The sequence below is a fragment of the Macrotis lagotis genome, chromosome 1 (assembly GCF_037893015.1).
Source record: "Macrotis lagotis isolate mMagLag1 chromosome 1, bilby.v1.9.chrom.fasta, whole genome shotgun sequence".
In the NCBI taxonomy this organism is placed as follows: Eukaryota; Metazoa; Chordata; class Mammalia; order Peramelemorphia; family Peramelidae; genus Macrotis; species Macrotis lagotis.
Genome location: NC_133658.1, coordinates 714,339,217 through 714,352,393, shown reverse-complemented (window position 1 = coordinate 714,352,393; position 13,177 = coordinate 714,339,217). Strand labels below are relative to the sequence as shown.

General features: G+C 32.0%; 1 protein-coding gene across 1 annotated transcript in view; it reads left to right on the top strand.

Moving 5' to 3' along the window:
- Positions 1 to 13,177, top strand: part of GALNT13 (polypeptide N-acetylgalactosaminyltransferase 13) — an 870,176-nt gene that overhangs the window by 712,146 nt on the left and 144,853 nt on the right. The window contains exon 9 of the mRNA XM_074215960.1: positions 7,974 to 8,113. Coding sequence (XP_074072061.1) covers positions 7,974 to 8,113 — 140 coding nt within the window. The remainder of the gene's footprint in view (positions 1 to 7,973; positions 8,114 to 13,177) is intronic.

Here is a 13,177-nt window from a genome sequence, read left to right as displayed (position 1 = left end):
ACTATGATCTGAGATTCTTCTACAAACCTATAAGTTTTCAGTACTTCCAGTCTGATACAGTCTAAGGAGAGGTATGTTTACTACTCTCCTGGGACGTCCTTGGTGATCCCAAGCATTCAGTTTAGCAATTGTAATGAGAGTCTGAGTCCCCATGTGGCCCAAGCTCTGTGGTGCTGCTGCTTCTCCCAGTCTGAAGATTTCCACCCAGTGCTTCAACCCACATTTACGAATGGGCAAAGAAACAGAGACCTGGCCTCATTGTATTAAAAAAGCCTTTTTCAATCTTTTTTCTAACCTCTTTCTGATTTTGGCCTTAGAACTCCAGATTTCATCACTGTTACTGCTAATTCAGTCACTCCCAAGGGTTCTGTCTAGTTTGCTAGGGCCTGGTCTGCACTGGTGTGTCCTGCACTGTACTGCACTCCACTTTCATCCCATTCATACAACAGAATTTTCCTACCAAACTTTTAAATTTTCTTGTTCTAAAAAGTTAATTTGCCCCATTATTGGTGGGTTCTGCCACTACAAAATTTTTTCTAGGGTATTATTTAAACATCTTTAAGTTTGAAAGAGGACTCTGGAGAGTCCTTACCTTCTCTCAGCTATCTTGGTTCTGGTTTCCCTCATCTTTACAATATTTAGAATAAAATAAAATTTTTCTCTTAAAATATAGATATTGGTCATATATACTTGCAAGCAGGTTAATCGCCTAATCACTTCAAATAGTTTTCCAAACCAATATACGTACAAATTCTTTTCTTGATGTCCTCATAAAGATAATTTTTAAACTGAATATATGTGACTGCTATTCCTTCAATTCTATAAGAAAATATTCTGTATTATTATTATTCATATCATAATTATTATAAAATTCTGTATTATTATGTTTCTTTATGATTATTTTAGTTAATGAAATCCAGTCATCTTTCTGGGTATTATTAGATATTTTCTTAATAGTCAATATTTCATTTACAAAATTGGATTTTCTCATTGGCTAGTAGAAAATAATGTTGAATCTATATATTAAGATGGTAAGAGCTTTTTAATTCTGAAAATTACTTTTAGTCTTTCATTTTGGCAATGAACTCAAATAACTTTGAAGGACACATATTCTCTTTCTTCCTTTATATCTCACACACACAAATATACTTTTGAATGTAAAACTATTATCTTTTATTACAGACATCCTTAGCTACTTACTAGGATAGAAGAAAGTGAAAAAATTAACAGTTTCTTTGTTTTGGAAATTTATTTTTCATTTTCTGATTGCAGTATATCAATTATGAATAGCATGAACTGACATTTGAATATCTATGTGGTTCAATTTAAGTCACAGAGTATAATTTATATATTTTCTAATTTGACTCTCATTAAAACTCTATTAAGGTATATACAAAAATATCATATCCCCATTTTATAGATAAACAACTCAGGACTCAGAGATATTATGTGATTTGCCTGAGATCACAAAGCTATCAGGTATCTTCATTCAGCTCTCATATCTTCCTCATTTCAAATATTGCACTCTATCCATCATATTATGCTGACAGCTTTTTTTTTTTGTTCTAATGGTAGTCATGTCCTGGTTAAAAAAAGTGTTGAATTTCTAGCCAGGCATATCTACATTCTGCTTCTGCCCAAGACTTTTGCTAGTTCTGGGAAAGACATTCAATCTTTCTGAGACTGATATTCCTTATTTCTAAAGTGTTGATAATAATAGCACCTATCTGAAAAATATATTTTCAGAATCAAGTGTGCTAATATGTGTAAATGCTTTAAAAGACTTAAAAGTTTTATGTAAATATCAGGTCTCATTTTTTTTGGAAGATGAAAAAAATTCAAAATATTTATATCTTCTGTTATATGCATGCTCATTACTATTTTCCTCAATTTATTTAAGTCAAATATTAGTTTTTCATGCAATTTTCCTACCAGATTAATAAAATGATCAAAATGATGATGATTATGATGTTTTATGCTTTTTGCATTTTTTTAGTCGGGGGAAAGGAAGGCATAGAAGAGATCTAGGAGAGAGAGTTTCTTTTTTGTTGTTGTGGTGGTGGTGGTTTGGTTTTTTTTTTTTTAAGTTTCTAAGTTTCTATCTTCAGGCATCTAAATCACTTTTGACCTGCAAAGTAGGCAGCAGCTGCTACAGAATATTTTCATTTAAAGAACATTTTAATTTGTTATCAGTGACATAAAATGAGGGGAAATTCATGGAAAGGACCATTTCTCCCTTGTTTGGATTCTATGTTTAAATACTGTGGCATTTCTACCTACCTATTTTATTAAATTTTCCTTTTGCTACTTGATAAATATCTTCAGTTTAAAATTATTCTCCTTTTTGATTTTCAAATTGTGTGCTTATTATAAATATTATTTTATAATCTAAAGAGTTTTCCCAATTCATCAGACTGGAATATAGAAATCTAAGACAAAAACTTGTGGGCTTAAATCTCATGTAAAGCAGTTAACTTTTTGCTCTTTTCAGTAGACAAATACTGTAGCCACCTCTTGCCTCTAATAGTGGCACAAAAATATGTTTTGTGGAGAGACAAAGTTTCTGTTTATAACTCAATTCTGTCATATTGAAGGACAAAAATGGAATAGTTAATAAGAATATAGTCTTTAAGTAAGGTAGATTTCACTTCAAAAACCTATATTTAAGAAATATATATTGGTTATATGACCCAGGAAAAGTTATTTAGCTTCTCTGTAACCCTTAACATGCCATCTAGATGGTGCAATTGGTAAAGGGTTGGTCTTTAAATTCAGATGAACCAGAATTCAAATGTGGTCTTAGATACTTACTGACTGTGTGGCCTTGGTCAAGTCACTTAACTGGTTACCTCAAATTCAGGGTTATGGTGATCCTAATTCATATCTGGTCATTGGACTCAGATGAATCTGGAGGAGAAAGTGAGACTGGTGACTTAACACAGCAGCCCCCACACACTTAAATCCAATTCAGTTAAATGTCCCTGATGTCATAGGTTTCAAGAAGAAATGACAAATATCATCTCTAAAACTTTCAGTTCCAAAACATATAATAATTAACATTAGTAGAAGTAATTTCCTTATCCAAAATTATAAAATCACATATTTGTTCTAGCTATAAATATGAATAAATTTATAGATACTCTAATACCAGTCTACCTTATCTCCATAATTATTTTATTTCCCCAATTTTGGACTATCTTTCAATCCACATCCATTTTTCCATATCCACAGTGAAATGACTAAAATAATGCAAGGGTTCCATAAATGTACTCAGTACTGTGACAGTAAGGGGACTCTCATATAATTCCTGGAGAACAGTTAAAAAACAGAAGACAACTGAAATTCTCCTAGAACTGATCTAGCTACAATAGAATTTCTACTTTAATCTTGAATAGATTATGGTCTTATGTTTCTAGACAAAATTGTCATTTCTCTGCTTCTTTGGCAAATATCTGTGGGAATCTTGCATTTCCTTCTCTGAAATAAGCAAAAAGTAATTTCTTTGCAGAAACTGATAACCATAGAAATCTTCTAGATCTTCTCTGATGTAAGACTGCTTCCCAAAATTGTTCCAAGCTAGAACAATAATAACTTTTTAGTATTAATAAATTAATATGAGTAGTGTGTCAATTATATTACAATGCCTGACATGTCCATGAACAATTAGTATCTAGATTTATCTTTATTTGAATACTGTATCCTATTTTGTCTAAGATCATTAGGTCTTAGGATTAATAGTCTTCTAAATATCTGATAGAATTTATTTATAAATCTATCTAGTCTTTTTTCTCCTTTGTATAATTCATAGTTAATTTCTTTTTCTAATAAAAATATAAACACATAATTTTAGAAATGATAATTTATGCAATTTATAGTTTTTTGAGATATTCTTTTATTTCATTTTTAGTTCATCAGTTTTATTGATATGTACTAAGAAAAAATGACTTCTCATAAACTCTTGCATTACCTTTTATTTTCTCTTGTGACTGTATTTGTTACTTTCAATACTTTGAATTTGTTGTTTTTTAGCTCAAGTTAGTTAATGACTTATTGCTTTTTAAAGGTTAGTTTTAATTAATTTTCAAATGATATTTAATTTTAATTTTGTTAATTTGTCTTTGATCTTCAATTTTTATGATTATTTTTGTTTATTTATTTGTTTTTGTAATTTCCCAGGAATTTTTTTATAGGGATGGCCAAGGGGCAGCTAGGTGGTGTCAGCAGTTAGGAGAACCTGAGTTCAAATCCAACCTCAGACACTTAATAACAGCCTACCTGTGTAACCTTGGGCAAGTCACTCTTAAACTCATTGCCTTAAATAAATAAAATTAAAAAAAATAAAAATAGAGAATAAAATGGATGGCCAATACTTCATTCTACTCTTTTACTCTTTTATAGATGAAACTGTTAAGAGTATAGAAGTTCCCCTAACCACTGCTTTGTCTACATACCACAAATTTATTATGAACTCATTGCCATTAAATTTAATGAACATACTGTTTATTTCTTTGATTCATATTTTGACCAATCCTTTCATTAATATTATATTATTTAGTTTCCATTTTTATTCTTTATTTCAATAAACCTTTATTTAATATAATTTTTATTTCTTTACGTCAATAAAAGATGTATTTAATAGTAGTGTTTTTTGTATTTTGTGAATTTTTATGATATTTTACTACATGATCAAATTTTTTGTTCAGGTACCATACTTTCCTTAGGTGTTTCCTTTCTATTCAACTTAATATTGTCCAATCACCTATGAAGTCCAATTATTTTAAAAATTATAAATCCATTTTTTTTTTGCTTATTTTAATAGTTAGGTTGAGCTAGGTCTGAAAGGCAAAAATTGAGCACACTCAACTATTATAATTTTATTTTTATTTTATTTCATGAAACATTAATTTTACCTTAAAATTTAGCTTCATGTCTCTTATGCATAACTGTTATAATGGTTTTTAGTAATTATATTAATTGATCATCATTAGAACCTTTCTGCAAAGTATCATTTCTTTGTTTTTGTCTTTTTAATAATTTTATTTCTACTCTTGCATTAACAGAATCATGATGACTTCTCTTGCCTTTTTAATTTTAGCTGAACCATAATAGATTTCATTCCATTCCCTTATTTTTAATCTGTACACATGAGTTTCAGCTACTTTTCTTATTTCTATATCTTTTTTTTTTAGTTTTTGCAAAGCAATGTGGTTAAGTGGATTGCCCAAAGCCACACAGCTAGGTAATTATTAAATGCCTGAGGCTGGATTTGAACTCAGCTACTCCTGACTCCAGGGCTGGTTCACTATATACTGCTCCACCTAGCATGTTAAAGGAAGTAAAGTAGATTGCACTTCAAAACCTATATCTAAGAAATATATATGGTTCTTATAAAAAGCACCTAGTAATTTCTGCTTTCTAATTCATTCTGCTTTCTTTTAGTGTTTTATGGATGAGTTCATTCTTTTCATATTAACAGTTTTGAATGATAACTATATATTTCCTCCATCATTTTATTTTTCCCTCTTTTGTTTCCTATTTCCTCTTTAAGATTTTGTTATATTAATCATCAATCCCATCCTTAATTTGCCTTTTTTCTTTTGTATCTCTTTCTTTTAGCCCCCTTTCCCTTGTCTTTACCTAATGAATGAAATATATTTTCATTATTTTTGACTAGTTCATATTTAATAGAGATCCAAGAGTCACTCCACTTCACTACCTACATCTTGATATACAGACGTTTTCTTAAATTTTTACATTTATGCACAATATTTTGCCTTTCTATTTCTCTTGAAATTATATGCTATTTTTTCCCATTCAGGAACATAAATTATCTAACCTTCATTAATAATTTATAATTTTTTTATTTTTTGCCTCAATATATTCATTTTTTATCAAATGTTATATTCAGCTTTAGTCTTTTCATTAGGAATGCTTGGAAGTCCTTGATTTCCTTAAAAATTCATTTTTCCCCTGGAGGATTATGCTAAATTTTGCTAGATAATTTATTCTTGATGATAAATCTACAATTTTTGCCTCATAGAAAATCATATTACAGAATCTTCACTTTTTTTGTAGCTGCTAAATCTTGAGAAATTCTGACTATAGCATTTCTGTTCTTGAATTCTTACTTTTTGATTTTTTTTCAATATTTTTCCGTTACTTAAGAACTCTGGATTTTGACTATAATATTCCTTAGTATTTTATTTCTATTTGCTTGTTTTTTTTTATTCTAAGAAAGTTGAACACTTACAATTTCTTAAAATATGATTTTAGCCTCTTTTATATGACATTTAAGTAGTCCTTTGATGTTTCTGGGAGTTCTGGTTTCACTTATATGTAAACCATGATTTTTATTTGAGTCTTTGCGGGAATTATTCTCTTCTTTTTGTAACTGTTTCCCTGTTACCATAATAACTTTTTGTGAGAAGGGTTTTTTGTTTACTTATTTTTTCAATATACATCTTTGACTTTGAATTTAAATTTGAACTGACTTCATGCTCTTGTTTTGTGAAGGAGTTAGGTTTCTATTCTTTTAGGTCCCTCTGACATTTCCTTGTACTTTGGGGGGTAGTAATGTCATGGATGGCTCATAGTAGGGACCTGCAAGCTTTCCATGCTCACAAAGTGATGTGATCTGGGCAAAGTATATTTCCCTCCTCATTTGAACTATATAATTTCATGTCCCAAGTTTGCACAGATTTCCTTATTAGTATACCTTGGTTCTATGATACAAAGCTGAATAGTAAATGACAGACCTGCCAGGCACCAATTTCTTCAAATTGCATTAGTTCGGAAATATCCTGTCACCCCTTTCTACACTGATACTTCCTGATTCAGGGCAAAGTCTGCACTTTTTTTCTCTAGTAACTGAAATGCCCTATGGAGTGCTTCTAGAAAGTTTTGTCTGTCCCCACTGACATGTGTGTATATATATATATATATATATATATATATATATATATATATATATATATATATGTAAAATATGTCCCATATGCAATGCTCTCTAGTGTCCATCAGCAAGATTCCTTCAATATATCCAGGGAATAGTTCTTCCTTTAACATAAAAGTATTGTCCAAATAGTCCAAAAAAAAGTAAAACTGAACAGAACTTTGAACATGCTACTGTTCTTCCCATGCCAGAATTTTTGACATGTGACAAACACAATCAGAATTCAAGTTTTTCAAATAGTTTCTAATTCATTCTGACTTCTTTGTCATCTATTTGACTCTTTTACCTAGTTTAGGTAATCAAATGCTATATAAACCAACCAATCCTCTAGTTTCACATCCAACTTATTTTGACATGAAATTAAGAAATTTAAGAAAATTACATGCTTAATTCAAGGAAAGGGAACACTTTTTTTCTGAATTATCTAACTGTTTCAGTCTAAAAATGATTTTAAGCTAAACTCCCAAGACAACAATTATATCAAAATACAAAACAGTTCACATATGCTTATTTAGCAGACTAAAAGCATTTACTAATTTGCTTTTCTACCTCTGACTGTTTATAAGTTTAAGCAAGAACATTATTCTTTATCCCTATATATGGTAAATCTATGGTATTAGAGGGAAAAAAGAGGAAAGTTATAAAATATTATTTGTTTTTGTGAAAATAATTCATGAAAATCATCATAGAATTAAGTTGTCTTTCATCGTAACTTTGCAAAGATTTTCACTTAATCAATTATCCTTCCCAAGAAACAAAAGGTTATTAAAAATAAGTACTGAAGAGAAAATGCAAATTAATACTAATAAGAAAACTTTCCATTAAGTATTTAACTTGCTAAGCAGGATGGCAATAAAAGAGTGAGTCATGTAACAACTGCATATATATAATTTGAATTTTTGAACAATAAATCAATAATTGTTTTAAAATGATAGTAAAAGTTATCATTGCTATTTTTGTGTTTTTTCATTATTTCTTTGCTATTATAAACTAATTTACATGTTTCTCTGAAAAATTTTAGGTGTTGTCAAAGTGGATTATGGAGATGTATCGGTCAGAAAAGCACTAAGAGAGAATTTGAAGTGTAAACCCTTTTCTTGGTACCTAGAAAACATTTATCCTGATTCCCAGATTCCAAGACGGTATTATTCACTTGGTGAGGTATGAATAATTTATTTTGGTTCTTCTAAATATATTTTGTGAATAATGTTATTTCTAAAAGCTAATTTTTTTTCATGATTTTAGAAAAGTTCTTTATGGAGTCTCAATGTAGTCTCAACCTTTATGTATTTTAAATGGGTTCCCAATTTTATTTTGAAGAATTTTTCTAAAAGTCATGAAGATTTTCATTTCTAGCAACATTTATCCAAATCAGTAACAAAAGCCAAATCAGTAATAAACATAGAAAGATTTCTTATACCAGTAATTTCAATATCTTACAAAATATTGGCTATCTTTTAATTGCAGCAGACCTTATTTCCTCACTTATTTTGTTGTCTGAGGATTGGGTTGCCAATTAAAGATTGAGAGGTTTTTTTTTTGAATAATGAATGAATTCATATACTTCCTGGAATTTAAAACTGCTCAGGATTTATTAGCGATAGCTGCAAAGTGTACTGGTTAAAACCTTTTCTCCTCCTGGAGAAGCAGTAAGCACTTCGATGACAGGCTTTGGAGAGAAGGAGAGAAAATATAGGTAGCCATATAGACTAGCATAGCCAACCTCAGGGCATTGGGGCCGATGGTTCTCCATTGGGCCTAGTCAGAGAGCATGTGACCTAACAAAGAGAGATAGTTGTCCTTGCAAGGTGAAGGTAGAGTAAAGAAGAGCAGGATAAAAGGGAGGATTGGTGCTTCTCTTCCAGACTTAAATGGACTTCTGTAGTAAGTTGGACAAGGGTGGCCCTTGGGGAGTGATGTAGCACCTGACTCCAGGTGTTCTCCAATAAGCAAGCTATATTCTGCTACTTCCTGTCCCAAGGTGTCTGACCTCTAAATCCAATATGTCATTCTCTGCCATACCAGAATAAGCTTTACCCATCAGAAGCCATGGTCAGGTAGACTAGAAAGCAGAAGTTGGAGGAAGGTGAGCAATCCAAGGATATTTCCATCCTGTAATGGAGGCACTCTTAACAACAGAGTTTACCTTATAGGAACAAATAGTATGTTCTTTCCATAAAATTTGTTTCTAATCATAATATCTTCCAAGTCCATAATTCTCTGCATCAAAATCAATATAACACCAGACTCAAAACTTCTTGCATGGTATTCTTCTTCATTGTGGAAAATGATACCTAAAACAGTTTCATGCCTACTTGACAGAGAGCCTTGAGAGACTGGGAAAAGAGAGAGTCTATGAGTATAGGAATATTATGGAATATTATTCTTCTATAAGAAACCATAAATAGTCAAAATCTAGAGAAGCATGTAATGACTTACAGGTTCTGATGCCGAGTGAGGGGAGCAGAACCAAGAGAACAACGTACACATTAAAAAAAGCATTGTGATAAACCTTGATGGAAACATATCCTCTCAGCAGCTCAGAGAGCTAGGACAGCAGTATTAGACCAGCTATGCACAATGTTATCCCTATCCAGAGGAAGAAAAACAAAACAAAAAAAAAATGACCCTTCAGCATCTAATGAACATATAAAAATTATCTCTTATGTATCTCCCTTAATCCTAATTCTTCATAACAAACATGACTAAACTGTAAACATATTTATCAAAAATATGTTATGTATAATGCTAACCTGACTGTTGACCCACTGAGGGGAGGGGGGGTGGAAAGGGCGGGTGGAAGGAAATTTGTAACTTAAAAATATACATATGGATGGAAAAAATAAATAGATTTTCTAGGGGGGAATAAAAAGGAACTGACTCAGAAAGGAAACAGCATGCTCTCTCAATAGGGTATAGAAATCTATTTTACCCTAGAGGGAAAAAAGGAAAGAAAAGGGATGGGAGAAAGTGGACAGGGGCAGGGGAGGGAAGGTGTAGGTGATAGAAAAGAGGGAAGATCATGGGAGTGAGAAGTCAGACAACACACTTTTGAGGGGGGGGACAGGGTGAAAGGAGAGAAAGAGAATAGAATAAATGGGCAACGGGAAGAATAGAATGGAGGAAAATACTACTAGCAATAGCAACCATGGGAAAAATACTGATGCCATTTCTGTAATGACGTTGTGATAAAGAATGCAATCCATTAGAGACAGAGCCAATGGTATCTGAACACAAACTGGAGTACACTCTTTTTTTTTTCCTCTCACTTTATTTTTCTTGAACTTTATCTTTGTGGGGGAGAGGGCATTATGTTTATTTTTACAATGAAACTATTGCAGCAATGTGAAAATGAATAAATAAATTTTTAAAAATAAAATGCATGGGAGGCAGCTAGGTGGCACAGTGGATAGAGCACTGGTCCTGGAGTCAGGAGTCCCTGAGTTCAAATCTGACCTCAGACACCTAGCTGTGTAGCCTTGGGCAAGCCACTTAACCCCCATTTGCCTTGCAAAATCTTAAAAGAAATAAATAAAATAAAATGCAATGGGGATAATAAAAACAGAACAAAACAAAAAGAAGTTACAAGATTATTTGGTTTCTATTTTCTCCTCCCACAAAACTAATTGCTGAATGGAATCATTGTGGGAACTACAGAGGAATGAAATACTTTCTGGGTTCACTAGTCTGAAATCTTAGCTTTTGTCTGGAGTCCAGATGAAGTTAATTATAGCCAATCATATTAGTTACATAAAGTCATTCCCTTCTGATACAAGGAACTTTAAATTGCTTCCCTCAAATAGTACAGATAATGGATTTCAAAGACAATCATTATCTTTCATTAGATGAAGATTAGTAGAGTCAAAACCCCTACTTTTACTTAAAGGAATAATATTGTTTATCTACTTTAACCTCAGTTGTTCTCCCCAAAATTACCTTGGTTCAAAAATATACGGTAGCATTTTTAATGGTCTCTATGGGATGATGTACTGAAAAGGTAATATTCCTTCCTATAGGAGCTATAGATACTATTACTCTTTAAAAGGTTTCAGGATCTTGAATATAAGCTTTAGAAACTCACCTTATATCTAGAAATATTTTAAAGGGAAACAAGTTCTCTTTTTTGTTTTTTAGTATAATATTTATAAAATTTCTATTTTTTTTAATCTTGAGAATTTTAGTTTTGAATTGTATATAGTTCATTTAATTTCAGACAGATTCACATGTATTTCTGTGAAAACAGAAAAACAAAAACACAAAAGTAAACCACTTTCTTTTTGAAAATAATGAAGTTAATAAATTTTGTTTCCTTAAACCCTTGCTTTCCTAAGTCTGAATAATGATTCCTCGTAGTAGAACCAAACTCAAGTAGCTAGCAGCTACATAATCGTGAGGCCAGGTAGGAGACTGCCCAGATTAGGAAACTTCATTGAGCCCCATAGATGAGAAGCACAACCTTTGCTTTTAGATCCTAGATTTTTAGAAAAGTAGGAAACCTCTAGCCCTCCTTCAGTATTTCCCTTTTTCTGGAAAATGGAAAAAAGATTGAGTTTTGTCGGGAGTCAGCTAAGGTGAGTCCATGTGGTGTTTGTCAGTAGCCCTGGTGTGGGCCTACCCTGGTTTCAGACTGATTTGGAGAAAAGGCAATTCTGAGGTGCCTGTGGTTTATACCCCACTGTGGAATGAGGGTTGTTAAGGAAGTACAATTGGCTTATGTCCAATTGACATGTTTGCCTACCTATAAATTGAAGGAGGATTAAAATATGGGGGAAAAATTGGTACCAATACTCCTCCCCCCAGCTGTGTGCCCTTTGGAAGGAATTAGATTTGACAAAAGCAAAACACTTGAACTCCTGGAAATTATCTTTGGGTGGTACTCTCTCTCTTTGAAATGCTCTCTCTCACCCTCTGCTGCTTGAATCCTCTGCAGAGGAAGGGGGAAGGGAAAAAGAAAATCTCCCTTTTTTAGAACTTTGAAACTCAGATGGAATGCATGCTTCACTGCAGGAACGGTAAGACCTCCCCCCCACATTTGACCCCATTGTTTAAAATAAGGGACTTCCATGCCTTCTTTCTGGTTTGGGGAAGAGAGGGGAAAATGACCATGTTATTCTTATGCTGTGCCTATCAATTCCAAGCCCCATTCCCTAAAGACCTTAGCTGGGTGAGAAGGTCCCACCCTTGGGAAGAAGAAAGGAAATGGGCAGATTTATTGAGAAGCCTCATGGTCAATTAGTTAAAGATAAAGGGGGAAGATAAGATTTGGGAGGGGACTAGAAAATTTAGGTTTCATCTTTTAATTAAGCCTGTGCTAATAATTCTGTAATAGAGTAACTGTGTTTGAACTTTATAAAGTTACTTAAGAATGAATTCAATTTTAACTATTGATTGGATATTTCAAGACCTTAATGAATATATATGAGGTACCTCAAAAAATTCTAATTGATCCTAAAAATTATTTTTTTTGGACTGGTATTAACTGGTAGATTCAAAAAATATAATATAAATATATGTGTGTATATGTGTGTACATGTGTATTTAAACATCAGTGGGATGTTTTCACATCTCCACTGGCCTAGAGAAGTGGGAAGATCTGGTACCAGCCACCTTGGTAAATTGATACAAAAGAGTTGTGTCTCTAAACTCCTGTGTCTATCTGAAATAGTTACAATTACCTGAGTTAAATGCAACTCCTTTTAGTTTGGGTTTTGAATTTACTTAAAAATGTCTAATTTTTAAAATAAAGTAATTAATGAAGTTGGGATCTGAGCCTATCTGCTTATACCTTTTGATAGCTTGTAAGTGGCAAAGTTTGTGAAATGATTACAACTGTTAGCTACATTTTTGTTGACCTAATATTGATTGAAGGCTGTATTCAATTTAGATTAATGGAGACTTTAAGGTTTAGGATCCCTGCCTTCAAGAGGCTTTGAAAAGAGTGTGGGAAGGCCTTTGATAGGAAAAGGTCACTAATTTGTGTTTAAAGAAAAAGGAAACTATCTGAGAGTAATTTAGTAACCTAAGTTTTGTAACAAGTCTTGAGAACTTATAGTTGCTATTAAGAAGGAAAATGTAATTGGGATAAATTGCGTGTCAAGGAATTTGGGAATATTGAATCATATATAATTTACTGATTTCTTTTGTAATATTGAAATATTGTATTAAATTTTATAATCTGATTTATTTAATGTTAAATTGATATACATTGTTAACAATCTTACAAGG